This window comes from Oryctolagus cuniculus, chromosome 1 (genome assembly GCF_051225735.1).
Source record: "Oryctolagus cuniculus isolate XC-2025 breed Fujian yellow rabbit chromosome 1, ASM5122573v1, whole genome shotgun sequence".
Classification (NCBI taxonomy): Eukaryota; Metazoa; Chordata; class Mammalia; order Lagomorpha; family Leporidae; genus Oryctolagus; species Oryctolagus cuniculus.
This window is the reverse complement of record NC_142867.1, coordinates 229,063,027-229,079,747: the sequence shown is the minus strand read 5'-3', so window position 1 is coordinate 229,079,747 and position 16,721 is coordinate 229,063,027. Positions and strand designations below refer to the sequence as shown.

The 16,721-nt window shown below is 41.8% G+C and overlaps 3 protein-coding genes across 27 annotated transcripts in view; 2 read left to right on the top strand and 1 right to left on the bottom strand.

The window, feature by feature from the left end:
* SCAI (suppressor of cancer cell invasion) overlaps nt 1-14,061 on the top strand; it is a 166,004-nt gene extending 151,943 nt beyond the window's left edge. For 11 of the 12 annotated variants that reach the window (XM_089302577.1, XM_089302571.1, XM_008273310.5 and 8 more), the window contains one exon: nt 5,359-14,061. In XM_089302577.1, the coding sequence (XP_089158703.1) occupies nt 5,359-5,505 (147 nt within the window). In that variant the 3' untranslated portion in view covers nt 5,506-14,061. The remainder of the gene's footprint in view (nt 1-5,358) is intronic. The other variant, XR_016212023.1, reaches the window with a different exon arrangement.
* On the bottom strand, nt 288-15,201 carry LOC149128892 (uncharacterized). Of its 2 annotated transcripts, none has more exons than XM_089302596.1 (3): nt 14,854-15,201; nt 14,385-14,562; nt 288-2,840 (listed from the first exon to the last, which is right to left on the bottom strand). In XM_089302596.1, the coding sequence occupies exons 1-2, from the start codon at nt 15,199-15,201 to the stop codon at nt 14,425-14,427; spliced, it is 486 nt and encodes a 161-aa protein (XP_089158722.1). In that variant the 3' UTR covers nt 288-2,840; nt 14,385-14,424. The 2 variants fall into 2 exon arrangements, with proteins under 2 accessions (XP_089158722.1, XP_089158724.1); XM_089302598.1 differs by lacking the exon at nt 288-2,840 and adding an exon at nt 5,746-8,915.
* The window catches only part of GOLGA1 (golgin A1), a 69,401-nt gene continuing 67,686 nt past the window's right edge, over nt 15,007-16,721 (top strand). For 5 of the 13 annotated variants that reach the window (XR_016211979.1, XM_089302511.1, XM_070056814.2 and 2 more), the window contains exons 1-2: nt 15,100-15,154; nt 15,905-15,988. The gene's annotated coding sequence lies outside the window, so the exon portion shown is untranslated. Of the gene's footprint in view, nt 15,989-16,721 lie in introns of all 13 variants that reach the window. The other 8 variants (XR_016211996.1, XM_051837571.3, XM_017350068.4 and 5 more) reach the window with 5 other exon arrangements.

Below are 16,721 nucleotides of genomic sequence, written 5' to 3'. Positions count from 1 at the left end.
GCCTGCGCCGCAGGCACACCGGGTTCTAGTCCCAGTCGGGGTGCCTGATTCTGTCCCGGTTGCCCTTCTTCCAGGCCAGCTCTCTGCTGTGGCCAGGGAGTGCAGTGGAGGATGGCCCAAGTGCTTGGGCCCTGCACCCCATGGGAGACCAGGAGAAGCACCTGGCTCCTGCCATCGGATCAGCGCGGTACACCGCCCGCGGCGGCCATTGGAGAGTGAACCAACCACAAAAGGAAGACCTTTCTCTCTGTCTCTCTCTCTCACTGTCCACTCTGCCTGTCAAAAAAAGAAAAGAAGTGGAGCAGCTAGAACTCAAACCGGTACCCATATGGGATGCCGGCACTGCAGGCAGTGGCTTTACCTGCTATGCCACAGCACCGGCCCTAATTTTGTAGTTCTTATTTTTAAGATTTATTTATGTATTTATTTGAAAGGCAGAGGCAGAGAGAGAGGTCTTCCATCCTCTGGTTCACTCCTCAAATGGCCACATGGCTAGATCTGGGCTGATCTGAAGCCAGGAGCCAGGAGCTTCTTCCAGGTCTCCCATGCAGGTGCAGGGGCCCAACCACTTGGGCTGTCTTCTACTGCTTCCCCAAGCCATGGCAGAGAGCTGGATTGGAAGTGGAGCAGCCAGAACTCGATCCGGCGCCCATATGGCATGCCAGCATTGCACTAGCTGGTAACTGCCTTATCCATTATACCACAGCGCCAACCCTGATTTTGTAGTTTCTATCATAGAGGAACTATATGTGTCTTACTAAATGTATTCTAAAATATTTCTTGTTTTATATTGCTTTGAAAATAAAATTATTTTTATTTCATTTTACATCATTTATAACTAAAAATAGAAATGCAATTTTAAAAACTGGCCTTGTAGGGTAGGCATTTGGTGCAGCAGTTAAAACCCTGCTTGGGATTCCTGCATCCCATTTCAGAATGCCTAGGTTCAAGGCCTGGTTCTGCCTCCATTCCAGCTGCCTGGAGAGGCAGCAGCAGCTGATGGCCTGGGTGCCTATGTTCCTGCCAATCACAGGGGAGACCCAAATTGAGATCTGGGCTCCTGGCCTTGGCCTAGTCCAGCCCTGGCTATTGCAGACATTTGGGGAGGGGAGTGAACCAGAGGATGGAAGATCTCTCTCTGTCTGCCTCTGTTTCTGTCTCTCAGCCTTTGAAATAAATTTGAAAAAAAAAAATTGAAATTGACCTTATTAAATTAGTAGTTCTTTTAGCTTTTTACACATTCCTTAAGGTTCTCTGTGTACTCATACATGACCATGTCATCTTCAAACAAAGCAATTTTACTGCCTCCTTTCCAGTTTGTGTGCCTTTTGTATTTTTTTGTGCTTTATTCCAAGGCTAGATCTTCCAATCAAATGATGACTAGAAGAACGGGACATGGACATCCTTGTGTTCCTGATTTGGGGGGAGAATTTTTAACATTACCATAAGCTATAGTGCTAACTGTTGGTTATTTATAGATATCTTTTATCAGATTGACTGAGCTCCCTTCTCTTCATAATTTCCACAAAGCTTTTATCAGGAATCAATATGGAAAGTTGTCAAGTACTTTTTTTCTGTGACTGATTAATATATATTAATTGTGTTAATATGATGAATAGCTTTAATTGCTCTTCTGAGGTTAAATCAGCCTCACTTACCTGGGTTAAACCAGTTTTGTGCTCACATATCTTCCTTTTACATTGCTGAGTTCAGCGGGCTAATATTTCATTATACACTTTTGCATCTGTTTTTATGACTGGTTTTGGAATTTAATTTTCTTTTTGTGGCATGTTTTCATGTGGTTTTGTTATCAGGGTGATATTGGCCACATTTATTGTGCTGAAATGCATATCATTATCTTCTGTTTCTGAAAAGAATGTTTTAATTTCTTACTGTCTCTTCCTTGAGTGGTTGCTAGAATTCTATCAGTGAAGCCACTTACTCCTGTAGTTTTCTTTTGGGAAATTTTTAAATTATTAATCCAGTTTTAAAGGGATATTTATGTTTTCTGTTTCTTCTTGCTCAATTGCAATAATTTGTATCTTTCAAGGCATTTGCCTAATTTGTTGGTATTTGTTGATACTGCTTACAATTTTCCATTTTTAAAAAGTTTATTTATTTGAAAGGCAGAGTTGCAGAGAACTAGAGAGATACCAAGAGAGAGAGATCTTCCAGCTACTAGTTCAGTCCCCAAAAAGCTGCAGTGGCCAGGGCTGGGCCAGGCCAAACGCAGGGGCCTGGAACTCCATCCAGAATTCCAACAGAAGAAGCAGGAGCTCAAGTACTTGGGCCGCCATCCAGGGCTTTCTCTGGTGCATTAGCAGGAAGTAAACAGTCAGGATTGGAGCAGTGTGGGATGCTGGCCTCAGCTTTGAGGGTGGCAGCTTAAACCACTGCACCACAACCAAGGTTCCAACCACATATTATATGATTTAGTTTTATGGAATGTTTGCACTGGCAAATCTGTAGAAATAGATTAGTGCTTGTGCAAAGCTGGGAGGGGGGTGTTGGAACCAATATGGGAAGGTTATCCTAAGTTCACAGGACTTCATTCTGGAGGAAAATGTTCCAAAATTGTGGTGCTAGTTGCACAAACCTGAAAATATATGAAATACCGTGGAGTATTTACATTTTTTTAAAAGATTTATTTGAAAGAGAAGGAGAGGCAGAGAGAGAGGGAGGTCTTCCATCCACTGATTCCCTCCCCAATTGGCTGTAATGGCTAGAGCTGGGCCGATCTGAAGCCAGGAGCCAGGAGCTTCCTCCAGTTCTCCCACGTGGGTGCAGGGGTCCAGGGACTTGGGCCATCTTCTACTGGTTTTCCAGGCCATAGCAGAGAGCTGGATCAGAAATGGAGCAGCCAGGACTCAAACTGGTGCCCATATGAGATGCCGGCACTGCAGGCTGCATCTTTACCCGCTGCACCAGCCCCATGGAATATATACTTTAATTTTTTTTTCAATATTTATTTTATTTATTCAGAATAGTTACAGAGACAGAGAGGTCTTCCCTGCACTGTTCACTTCCCAAATGGCCGTGCCAGGAGCCAGGAGCTTTTTTCAGGGTCCCCCATGTGGGTGCATGGCTCTAAGCACCTGGGCCATCCTCTGCTGCTTTCCCAGGTGCATTAGCAGGGAGCTGGATCGGAAGTGAAGCAGGACTTGAACTGGCACCCATATGGGATACTGGCACTGTAGCACTGGCCCCAAATTATACACTTTGAATTAATGACTTGTATGAATGATATCTTAATGCAACTTAGTCTCACTTTCTTTATCTGTAAAATAGTGGTAGCAATAGCTGTCTCATGAGGTTGTTTTGATATTTCAGTGAAAGCAATTGTGCAATACTTAGCACAGGTGCACTCGACTTTTTATGCACTGTTTTAGCTGTAGTATTTTACTGTTTTTAAGGTTATTGAAACTTGTGACTTATGACTCAGGTTATTGAGACTTATGACCCAGAATGTGATTTAACTTGGTAAATAGTCTTTCTGCACTTGAAAATAATCCTTTGTATGTTTTTAAAGAATAAATCCTTGCTTCTTTATTTTATTTAAAAATTTTCAAATATTTTATTTATTTATTTGAGAGGTAGAGTTACAGAGATGGGGAAGAGACAGAGAGAAATGTCTTCCATCAGCTGGTTCATTCCTCAGATGGCTGCAATGGCCAGAGCTGAGCTGATCCAAAGCCAGGAACCAGGAGCTTCTTCTGGGTCACCCACATGGATGCAGAGGCCCGAACACTTGAGCCATCCTCAACTGCTTTCCCACACCATAGCAGAGAGCTGGATCGGAACAGGAGCAGTTGGGATTTGAACCATTGCCCATATGGGAGTCCTGCACTGCAGGTTGAGGCTTAGCCAGGTGCACCACAGCACTGACCCCAGGATTCTTTGTATTCTAATCTTCTTAGACGGAATCCTGTAAAATGTGAACTTTTTCAATTTGATTTAACTCATGTTATTTATATCTTCTGTATTCTTACAGTATTTGTCTGCTTTTTCTATGCCTGAGACCAGGAGTATTTTAACCTTTAATTATAATTGTGAACTGGTTTCTCATTTCAGTTTGGTTTTCCCTTGTGTATTTTGAAGATCTGTTTTGGGTTCAACTTTGTGAGGTGCTGAGAAAAGTAGTAATTTATTCCTCCAAATATTTTTCAATATGTGGGAATATGTAGAAATAGCCAAATGAATAATTTCCAGGGGACAGTTAATTGCCTGGTTCTTCAAAGAGTGCACCTTTTGCTTCCATGTCAGGTTTTTATTATTCCTTTTTTTTCTAATTGTATTTTTCTGATTTTTCTTCACTTTTTAGTACCTCTTGAACTTTTTTTCCACTTTTTTTTCTGATGTTCTGAGAAATCTCATCACTTTCATGTTGTACATTTATTGCTGAAAACTGTCTTCCTGAGATACAGCCTTGATTTTTCTAATTCTGCTTGTGTGACGGTTCTTTCTGTATCGCCTGTTACCGCAAATAGGTTATACTATCCCCAAGTTATCTCCTCCTTTACTTCTCTTTTCCTTCAGTAGCTACCAACTCTATTCTCTAGTCATCTGTTCCTGAAATCTTAGTCATTTTTTAAAAGATCCATTTCAAAGGCAGAGAGAGACTGAGATAGATCTTCCATGTGTTGATTGATTCCAGAAATGGCTACAGCCGTGGGGGGCTGGGCTAGACCAAACGCAGGAGCCAGGAAGTCCATTCAGTCTGGTTTGTGAGTGGCAGAGGCCCACTGCTTTCCCAGGCACATTAGCAGGGAGCTGGATTGGGAACGGCAGCCAGGACTCGACCCAGTGCCCTGACATTGCGTGCCAGCACCTCAAGCCATGGCTTAGCCTGCTGTGCCATAACGCCAGCCCCTCATGGTCTTTGTTAACACTGCCTCTTTCTCTTGTAATTAATCGACCCTTTCGGTGCTGTGTAGTCAGCTTTATGGCACTGTAACAAAATCCTGAGACAGCTAACTTTATAAAGAAAGGTGTTTATTTAGCTCAAATTTCTTGAGGTTCTAAGTCCAAGGTCAATGTCTTTTCCCCATTTTATTTTCCACTGCATTGTCTATTCATTCAAAGACTGCCTCCAGCAGGAAGGAATGAATATGGTTTCTTTATGATTATAATCCCAGGAAACAGCGGGCCTCAGTGAGCATCTGTGGAACGACCCGCCAAATGAGTCATGCGACATGATCATTTTAAGAGCCATTCAGTATGTTCAACAAATATATTAGCAATAAGATTCATACTAACATGAAGGAAAACAGTGCAGGTGAACTTACTCCTGATACTAGATCAGTGCAATTTTCTGCCATTTGACTCTAAAACTTGACTTTTTTCTTCTTTCACTACCAGGAAACACGAAATTACCCCGAATCATATCCACAACTGCCAAGAGACGAAACAGTGGAGAACCCTCACCTGCAGAAGCACATTTTGGAATTGGCATCCATTCTGGATGTTCGAAACGTGTTCTTTGAGAATACCATAGAGGACTATTAAACCCTCTTGTTGAAACAGTTTCTCATTTTCCACAGATTTTAAATGGTGCAGTTTTCTAATGTGATGACAGACACATAGTGGTGTTACTTAGTTTTTATTTTTTAATTTAGGACCACCGTTTTAAAAAAGAAACTGAAAAGAAAAATATTCAAACTTTTAGGGTAACTGTTTTAAAATGCAATCTTTCAGATCTTTTAAAAAAGTCAATCTTGGAATTTTTATTTTTCAGTTTTGAGGTATGGGTATTTACCTCCAACATCTAACCCTACACTCCAGTAGTCACTATTCTCATCATGAGAAGAGTAAATCATTTATTTTTGTATAATGAGGAAAATCCAGCTCTTACACTTGGACCTTAAATGTCTGATTTTGGAAAATACAAAATTGTTCGTAGCGATGCGACGAGCCAGCATGGACTACCGAAAATCAAGAACAGAGTCCTGCCATGGGTTTCCTTTTCATTCCAAGTTAGTAGGTAGAAATCTGTGTGATTCTCGAAGCATGATCAAGACAGTTCTTCAAATTATTTAATTCCTTTAAACACTGTCAAAGTTTCAGAAACTGTAGAGGATTGATTTGCATCTGAAAACTAAATCTTTAATTGGAGACCTGAGATGATAAATATTACTTGGAACATGTGAGCACTGTGTTATCATGAAATTTGCATATTTTGTTTTCTTTGTAGTCTTTGCTGGAAATGGAAAAAACACCAACTTTTAAATATTTCGGTCAAAACATCAGGTTGTTGGTTGCCTACTACAGTGTCTCCACCGTAAACTCTGAGTTTATGAGATCAGGTTTAAAGCTGCATTGATGCCCGTGGCAAACAGTACAGTTTTTAATTGTTTTTGCCTAATTCAAATTTATGAGACTTCACAGTCAGGTACAAACTTTAGTTGGGGGTAGCTGTGTGTGACCCTAAACTGTAAGTTGATTTTGCATTGACAATTTGGGAATAGGATTTGTTCAAACTCCCTGTATTTAGAATTTTATATTCGTGCCCTTTTTTTAATTTAAAAAATATATAAAGATTTTTGCATTTTTCTTCCCTGTCATCCCCTTCATAATTTCACAGACAACAGCTATGACATTTTAGGATTCTTCCCTATTTTGATTGCACAGCATTCAAGTTGGGAATTCTATGTTTCGAAAGGCCTTCCTACCTAATTTCTGTCTAGGCTCATATTCTACCTCTGGCAGTCCCAGGTGCAATGAGGTGATTGCTTTTGGTACCCCCTTCCTGTGTCCCTAGGGAAATGTTCCTGTAATATCTTTAACTGACTTTCACTTCTGGCATGGAGGATAATTTGAGTCTAAGTTATTCCCATACCAGCTCCATTTTGCTGGTTTTTCCATTGAGGCCTTGAGAAAATTTCTTGGATTTGGGGTCTTTGACGTGTTATATTTCCTTTTTAAAAATATTTTTGTTGGTTCTTTCAAACAGTGTTTCAGAAAACTCGAGCAGGGTTACCCTGGAAAGAGGTTTCCATTGCTGGTGGGTTTTCCTGTTCAGATAGATTGCTTTCCTTTCTTCAGTACCATACTAAAGCCCGCAGCTCTCCCTTTGTGACAGTGCTTACTGGACGCTAGTGATATACTGTCATGAGTTTTCTGACCTCTGTGTGAAGTTCCCTGAGGTTCTATGCTAGTGAAGTCCAGCCAACATATATATTCCTGTTCTCTGATGTTTACCACAGTATTTACTGTCCTGGTCTTTATTCCCACCTGCTAAGCATAAGGAACACTCGTCTGAGGACTGGGAGCTGTGTGTTGGATTCCGGCTTTCCTGGTCACAGTGTCTTCATTTCTTTTCTCTTCAGCACTCTCAACTGTGAATGAAGGGTTGGTCCAGGGTCCTCTCCAACTCAGTAATTCTACAATTTGAATTCTTGGTTCCAAAAATACTGAAATCCTCACTTCTACAGTGAGGAAAACTGGATTCCTTGTTTTTAGTATACACAACATTTCCATTTTCATTTCTAGGTCATATTTACCTAGATTTTGTTCAAGAAAATATCTGAGTCCCCCTTAGCTGTTTTAGAAACTAGTTCAGAGAGACTCCCTGGAGAAACTAGAGCTTTTATGATTAGAAACACATATATCTTAAAAATCCAACAAGGGTTTGGATTATGACATTGCCCTTCAGTTTATGTAAATGCGATTTTTTTACTGACAGTTAAAAAAATCTAAAGTAGACTGAAGTGATCTTGAATCTTCAAAGAGAGGAAACTGTGCTAGAAAATTCCTTTTTTTTTTTGCTCTGACAGCCAGAGTGGACAGTGAGAGAGAGAGACAGAGAGAAAGGTCTTCCTTTGCCGTTGGTTCACCCCCCCAATGGCTGCTGCGGCAAGCACACCGCGCTGATCCAAAGCCAGGAGCCAGCCAGGTGCTTCTCCTGGTCTCCCATGGGGTGCAGGGCCCAAGCACTTGCGCCATCCTCCACTGCACTCCCGGGCCACAGCAGAGAGCTGGCCTGGAAGAGGGGCAACTGGGACAGAATCCGGCGCCCCAACTGGGACTAGAACCGGGTGTGCTGGCGCCACAGGCGGAGGATTAGCCTATTGAGTCTTGGCGTGGCCCTAGAAAATTCTAAACTATTGCTTTGCTAATGCCTTCAAATGTATACTGAGCAACCACTTTACTCCAGATTCCCTTCTGGACAAGTCTGTGTTAGAAGATGGTTAGTAGACCAGAAGACATTTGGAGCATGCTGAGGGGTCTCTTGTTTTTTAGAGAACAACTCTTTAAAAGAGTGATCCGGATCAACCTCAGTGGAACTTCACATCTGCACACTTTGTGTTTCTTTGTCTTGTCTTTTTTTTTTTTCCCTTTACTTTGATCATGGAGGTTTTAAACACACATAGAGTTTAATGACCCCTTGTAGTATCCTTTATCCAGCTTCTACATTTTAAGGTTTTATTTTAATCAAGGAAGGAGAAATGTAAATGGACAGTCATTCAATGGGCTCAACATGACAATGGCAAAGAATCTATTGTTTTAAGGGCATAGGCCTCTCCTGTATAAATATAAAAATTTTAAGCCCTGTTTATTTAATTTTATAATTCACAAAAATTTAAGTATTGGAACTAAGAACAGAGCAAAGCAATGGGAAAGAGTGCTGCTTTGCTTTCAAATTGCTCAAACTCTGCCTGGAGATTCTGATCTAGTCTCTGGTTTCCCTTCAGAATATAGAATACATGCAATTCCAAGAAGTCAGTTACGTACAGAAGGAAAGGAAGCACAATGTAATTTTTCTTTATCTGTGTATTTCTGAAGTCAGTAAAGTGACTATCCTTCCTGATACTGAGGAGAAACTCAATCCAAAATGTCGCTGTTACTCTGATAGAGGTAGAACTAAAACTCAAATCCCATCGCAGTCCAGTCTGCAAGTAGCTCGGACAGCTTGCTCCCTGTAACAAGCGAGAAGGAACTGGAGATTTATAAGTTGGCATAAAAAGCTGTGGTTTGGTTTGGGTTGCCACTCAGGCCTTGAAGGTTTTAAATTATAAAAAATCCAGTTACTTTTGTCTTTGAGTGTGTATACGTGTTTTCCTCCTAGAAAGGTGCTCTCAAAACTTCTCAAAGCACAGAATTTATCATACCCTTTATGTTTTTACCAAATTGAAATGTTTCGAGATAACAGAAGCAGAATAGATGCTAATTGTACCGAATTTAGTTGAGACAAAGGGAAAAGTGACAAATCCTATTTATATATCAGTTTTGGAGTTTCTCTAGCATTCTTCAAGTTTAATCTCTGACCTGTGATTCAGTAACTGTGTAAAAAAGCAGTTTGGACCCAGTTGAAAAGTCTCATGCTTAGTTATCCACGGAGAGTTATAATCAGCCTGATATCCAGATCATTCTTGACTGTAAGTGCAGTAAGGTGCCAAGATATGCAAACTTGGCCCCTACCAATGATTCAGAACCACCTCCCCACCCTCTGAGAGATATGATGCAGATATGAATGCTTTGAGCCTCTTAGTGATATTTTGGTTGTTCTGGTTCTTGTGTGTTTCGAGAGTACAAAGGGTATTGACATTGAGGACTCTTACTGAGTTTATTTATTTGAAATTCTTGTTTTATTTGCAATGGCATGTGTATATTTTTGTGATGCTAAATGCAATCTATGTGTATACTTTTTGTATATGTGTACATACGTGTAAATATCTTGGTATGCAATGATACAGTATGTGTATATTATATACCCATACCCATTGTGGGCTGAATTTATTTAAGTTCTGTGAGGACATCCTAGTGGCATTGTTCATGCTGCTGTAATTAGGTTGCGGTTGTATCTCATTCACAAGCTTCTATTTTGAGGGGCTTGTGTTGGGATAAATGGGCTAATTTGGAGTTGAAATTAGGATATGAAGATCTTAACAGAAAGCTGGACATTCTTAGCTTTAAACCCTTCTTCAAATTTAAACTGATGATAAATTCATGATATAAACATGAAATGCCTAAGTATGTGAAACTGAGACACCAGCAGGTTCTTTAGGTGTGTTAGTTCTTTATTTTCTTGACGCACATTTGAGTACTGTTACTGAATGGGAAATTATATTGTTACTTAATCAAGGGACTTTGGGAAAACTCACTTGACTCACATTTAAAATAGGAAATTGTTCTTTAAGGGGGCAAAATATATTCCTAGTTATCATTTCAATACCTGATACTGAACTTTAATTTTGGAACTTTTTTTTTTTATCACTGTGCCTCGTTGTGTACGTGTCTCTGTGAGGCAGTGAAAGGGGCATGAGCTAAGGGAAGGCCCGTCCTCGGTGGGATGGGGTTCAGCGAGGAGCGGGACGTTGTTAATCCGTGTGTCTGCAGCAGCTGTCGGCATTTCCAGCTACAGACTTTTCTTACTGGAACGGCATGCCCAAGATGAGTGTGCTCATCTGAGAAGGCGCTCCAGGTGAATCAGATGCCTCCAGTCGTTTTGCTCTGTCTCTGTGAGACCACTTGTGTTCTACCATTTTATGATACATTCACACATAGAGTTCTCAATATTAGGATGGTATGCTATCACAATCCGGGCCTTCAGATGTTTACCAAGGATGATAGGTTTGGGGAGGATATGTGCAGTGCCAACCTGTGAATCTATGGAATACTGCAGAGTATCAGTGTTCATTTACTCCTGTCTGTCTTCAACTGACATGTTTGCATAGAGTGAGTGTTAAGAGATGTATTCGGGTACATAGTAAACGCTCACTGGAGAAATTAAGGTTATTTTTTCATGACAAAATGCAACTTGCAAAGCAACTTTTTGCCCTACTCTTCAGAAGACTAAGTCTAATTGATTCAACATTTAAAAATGATCCTACAGAGGGAAATTAGTTCAGGAGTCGGTTTTAAATGGTACATTTCCTCTTCTTAGTCTACTATTGGCAATTCAATTATGGTATTAAATTTAAAATTACAGCCTTTTTCTTGAGAAGTCAGTGAAAATGTCCATAGGGTCTGATACTCTGTTGTTTTATAACTTTTTTTTTTTTGCAATTGGAGAGAACAGATACGAGGCTACTTAAAATTCAGGGAATTGACTCACGCTCAGTGTGGGCACTAATTTGAAAACATCAGCAATGAAAAAAATGCCAAAAGACTGTATTGTGACTACAGCCTCTGATTCTAACTGTGGGAAGTCAGTAACTGCAGCTGAGTAAGAAATGAATTACTTAGAAAAGCAGCCCTTTCCCCCATTCTCCCATTCTCCCACACTGATACTCTGTGTGGTACTTCTGAGATTCTGCGACCACTCACATTAAAAATGGTAAACAAATGATCTTCCTCAAACTAGAGTTTCAAAACAATGTTCCACTATCTTCCAGTTTCAAGTTTTTAACCACAAAGACTCACGTAAGCATGCCTTGTATTTAAGGACAAATAACTGATGTGTGAAAGCAATCAATCACCTGTTGACAGTAAAGGTGCCAGCAGATAGAGGGGAAAATGCGCTTAATTAGGTAAAGGTAAATGTGTGAAGTATAATTTGTTGGTGCCATAGAAATATTTTCTTTAGAATCTTGTAAATACAAAATGTTTTCTTAATCTAAAATTGGTACTTTTCACTTACTAGTTTGGTGTAATACTGACTTTTGAGAAGAATTCCATTTTTACATAACATTGTTACTTTACCACTGATGGAAGCACCATTTCTTAATTTATAATATCTTTGTTAATTTCTTTTGTGGTTTTTAAAATTTTTAGTTATCAGACTGCTCTAAGCAGGGTGATTTTTAACAACATTTGAACAGTAGATTCAGAGTTTTTAAATAGTTTGAAGTACAGTGTAATATATACCACAGATTCACTTAAATCATTAACCCTGAATTTGATCTTAGAACACACTATGTATTGGGAGTATTCTTCCTGTTTTGGTAGATACACCGTCTATATCCTAAGACAATCATCTTTTTAAGTATAACATTATTTACTGATAATTTCAGATTTTTACTTTTCTCATTGGCTTACAGAATGACAGTCAATAGAGCGAGTTTTTATCACTCTGCGTGAGGTAAGGAATTATGGCTAGCCTTCTAGTAGGTCTGCAGTGATGCATATTTAAATTTTGATGTTAAATCATAATATATCTTGAAGCTTTTATTATGAATGTCCACCTGTCCATGATTGAACATTGAGATTTATAAACATTAAAATTCAAATCATAAGTATTCTCAAATTTCAAATCAGTATGAATAGCCATTTTAAAATATGGAATGATATGTAATCCCAAGTACTTCCAAACCATAGAGAAAATAACTATCATTTTTTTTTCAAAATTTTATTCCCACCCTCCTTTGTATGCTACTAATTTTTTTCTAAATTAAAAGTATGTAGTGTGATATATTGAAAATCTGCAGGAAAAAAGGCTTAAAGTGCTGTGGAACAATAAGAATTTTTATTACTATTTCCTGAAATTTTTGGTGGTTTTAATACTGTCATCATTAAAATCACCTTCCAAGTGTAAACTTACAACTTGAGTCTTGTGGCTTCTCAAGAGTTACCTGGAAACACTTTTTGCCACATAGACCTTGTGGCTAGTTAATCCAACTGTTTTTTTGTTTTTAATAAACCTTGCTGTTCAACTATCAGAGTCTTATATTTTTCAGGGTTCTTCCAGTTGAGATAGAAAGATGTTAGATAATAGAGAAGGCAGATACAATGTCCTAACATATTCATAGTAGATTTTACAAGTGAAGAAATTTTTACAAATAGTCTCTTCATTGCATAGCACCAGTATAAAATAGGGGTTATATTAGACATGGAATCAGATGAAGCAGTTATAAATCACTTTTTACTTTGCTGTAAAGGTTGTTCGTCACCTCAGGCCATGCATTTTTTTCCCCTCATAAAGTTGAGTATCATTCATATTACTCAAACTATCACTAAAGGTTAAGTTAATCAAATAGGAGTTAAAAGAAGTTATGTTTGATCTTTTTCCCCTGAAAACTGTCTACAATTTTGAAGCTATTATCTACATTATGAGTATCAGGTAGAAATGCACTTGTTTAAATCACAGCAAACACTATATTTGAAGGACCTAATTACTTGATTTTCTAGTGGTGTGAAATACTATTTAAAACAGTTGTGCTTGTCTGTAACTGAAATGTTATAGAATCGTTAGCACTGTAGGGATTAGAGTTCCATTAGCGCTCCTCCAGAGACTGAAGCACAATAATGTCCATGTCACACTTCTTATCCAAGTGCTGCTAATCTGTCATGCCGATAACGAAGCTATTTGGTTGCCTCTCTAGATGTTCACAAATCAGTGTAATCCTTGAGACCTAGTCTTTGTTGTTCATTTGTATTGAAATGTGGATATTGTGGGTGATAATTTTAGAACCAAATTCATTAGCTCAGCTCTTCTTAAGACAGCAAACCGTTTGGATGTTTTTATGTTACCAGAATAAATTCTGAAGGCGTTATTTACTACCAGTGACTAAGGGGGAAAGTCAATACTGTCAATATCAATTGCCTTGAACATTTGTGGTATTGTAAACGTTCTTGTCTGTTGTTTCTAAATCGCTTAAGCCATACATTCTCTTAAATAGGGATTGTTTTGTTTTGTTCCTTTCCAGCAGCCTTTTTCTGCATTGTCTGTTACGGTTAATACTTCATAGGTTTTAGAAATTGAAAAGTTCTCGCGAGATTTTATTTTCTTGAGCTCATCACACTTGACTCTTGTATGATACGTGATTTGTCATAAAAGATAGCAAGCCTTTCACTACTTCACTGAGTAAACACTGTGATTCTGCAGAGCGGATTCAGTGGGCTTTCTAGTATTTTCTTCTGTTATACGGTGACCACCACCTTAGGGCACTAAAATACTAGCGGATGGAAAGTTAAACACTATTGTTTTGATGTTTATGAATAATAAGATTACAGAGTATTCGATTTTTGTTGTCAGTATATTAAAGCAATTTTTGCATTGATAAATGTTCTCTAGGAATGTGACTGCATACATCAGGTGTGAACTCTTGTAAATGAATTTTGTATCTTGATCCACATATATATTAAGTGTATCATCAATATAAAAATAAACATTATTTGCTTAAACTTTTTGGTACTTCAGAACTGCTGACGGTTTAAGAGGTAAGCTGTTAGGGTTTGCCTCCTTCAGCTGGCACCCCAGATGCTGCCAACTGTTTGGGGTTTGCAGATTCGATGCTTCTTACTCTAGCTGGTATATCTCTTTAGAGCCCTGGGCTTCACACACCCCCACCCCCACCCCACCCCCGCCTTTCTCCTGGTGGTCAGACTGGAAAAATCAGGTGCACTGGCTGGCGGTGGGGCTGGGGCAGGACTCGAGACCTGACCTAGGATACTGATGGGCACTGTGGCCACGCACAAGGCACTTGCACGCTTTAGACTTTCCTCACGTGTTAAAAGGAGGCGGCCCATCAGTAGTGGATACTGAGATTAATACAGCGGGCTGCCCCCAGCGGATTTTTCAAACGCCAACCAGATCCGAGTACTTTCAGAACACGGGCAGAGTTCTGGAAGCTTCTCCCAGGTGCCGTTTACACGTGTGCTGGGTTGCGATGGAAAAGGTAGCACCTACAGTTAAGGCACAGACAACAAAAGTTGAAACGCCACTCACATCGCCAAGATCCCAGAACTAGTCTCTGCAGCCCCAGGGTTCCCGGGATCACCCAGACACAGTGACCAGGCAGCTGCGCGGCGCGCGGCGGGGCTGGCGCCAGGCGGCCATGGCCCGGGGTTTCCATCCAGCCCGCGGCACACAGCGGGTCTTCCCTTTGCCACGAGGCTCCTCCCACTTCCTCGACTCTACACCAACCCCGTTCACAAAGACAGGTGAAAGGCCTCCACGACGCATTTGTCACCCACGGGGCTGGCCGGCCGCTGACGTGGCGAGTCCGCCTGAGCGAGCGCCAGGCCCGGCGCCCGCGCCCTCCAGCCGTTCCGGCCCAACCGCCGCCCCAGAGCTCGCGCGCGCGCCGCGGAGGGCACGCGGGCGCATGCGCGCGGCGGCCCAGCCCCGCGCGCAGCCACTTCCGGCGCGCCGGGGGACGTGCGGTTCCGGGTCGCTGCTCCGGCTCCGCGGCTGGCGGTGGGGGCTGGTGACGCTGGCCGGCGCTCGCGAGAGGCCCCGGAGGCGGTGCTCTGCCGGGTGCCCACAGAGCGGCAGGTGCGCGACCCGAAGCTCCGGGGATTGGAGCCGCCCCTCGCCCCCATTCTCCCGGTGTCCTCGGTCTGTCCCCAAGCGCCCCGGACGGGGTTGCCCGAGACCTTAGGCGGGGGGCGGTACCTGGGGACTGGGAGGGCGAGGATGGGGGCGGAGGCGGGCTGCCCCGGCCTGGGGGGCTGGCGCCTCGGGTCCTGAGATTCCTCCCTGCGCGACCTTGGACACGTCCCTCCTCGCCAGTGGGCTTCAGTTTCCCTGCTTCCAGATGAGAGAGACGTCGGCTGCTAGCCCTGGCAGTGGGAGCACCGGCGGGGCTGGCGGGGGCTGAGGGAGTGGGCTCCCAACTGCCTGGCAGCGCCCTGCCCGCCATCCTGGGCGTCAGCATCTTCTTTCTTTTTTTAAAAAAAAATTTTTTTTAAACCTAACTTTGCCGTCCTTCCTCTCAGCGACTGCCTTAGGCGTCCGTGACCAGACAGCCCAGGGTCTGGCCAGGTAAACAGTGTGTGAGGGCCAGAATCAGCTGAGAGCTAAGCCGGCTCTGGAAAACCGGAACTCGCGTTGCAGTTTGGCTCAGGGCTGCCTAGAAGTGAATTTAGACACTGACTGCGTTGAGCGACTCCAGCTCTAGGGAGATTCCAGACTGTAGGAGACCAGCGTGAGCGAGGTTAGCCCGCCTGGAGTCGGGCAGTGACAGGTTTTCCCTCCCCGACTTAATTCTTCCCTTGCACTCATCTCCCACCACCGCCCCCCAAGATTCTGGCTTTGTACTTGAAAGATACCCAACGTGTTTCATCTTGGTCTTCGTGAGAGCTTTGACCTGCCGGCCGTCTTAACCGGGTGAGTAAGGACATTGCAGGGAGAGCTTCCGATGAACTGTAGGGGTTTCACAGGTGATCCCAGGCGGTAAGGAGTCATTTGTAGGTCTTAGAGCAGAGCTTGAACAGCGTCCACAGGCCGTGGAAAGTTAAGGCTGGACCCAGAACAGCCATGCTTCAGACCGTGTTGGAAGGAAAAGGTGCTTGGATATCATGTGAAACACTGAGAAGGAAAACTGTGATTTGAGGTCATTTTTTCAGACTCAAACCACACATTTCCAGGAACAGTTTAAGAATGATCATAGTAGAATCTTCTGGCTTGCTTGTTTTTTTTTTTGTTTTGTTTTGTTTTTTTTTTTTAAAGTGATGAGCTTTCTGCAGACCACAGGGAACATAAAATGTTACATCTTTTCCTCTTACTGAGTTACATATGTTTTCTGCCTTCATCTTAAAAAAAAAACACACACACACGCTAGTTAAGCTTATTATTACAGGAAGGATTCAAAAGCGTTCAGTCATGCTTATATGATGTTAGTGTTTGACCTGGGAACTTTTACTAAATGTGTCATATGCCATAGCCACTATGGTCTAATTAAGAAGAACAAAAGTAGGGCCTGTGAGTCAGAGTTCGGTGCCCAGATCCCAGCCCTGCCGCTTAGCCACACAGTCTTTGATAGATTACTTCACCTTGAGGCTGGATTTCCTCATCTGTGTGTCCATATAGAAAGCAGCCAGGGCCTTTTAAAGGTTTAGTA

Bases quoted from the DNA above. Each gene is read 5' to 3' on its own strand.
- LOC149128892 (XM_089302596.1), bottom strand. From the start codon at position 15,201: ATGGGGGCGAGGGGCGGCTCCAATCCCCGGAGCTTCGGGTCGCGCACC. The intron at 14,563-14,853 runs GTGGGTGACAAA...CCTTAACTGTAG, and splicing joins GTCAGCGGCCGGCCAGCCCC to GTGCTACCTTTTCCATCGCA.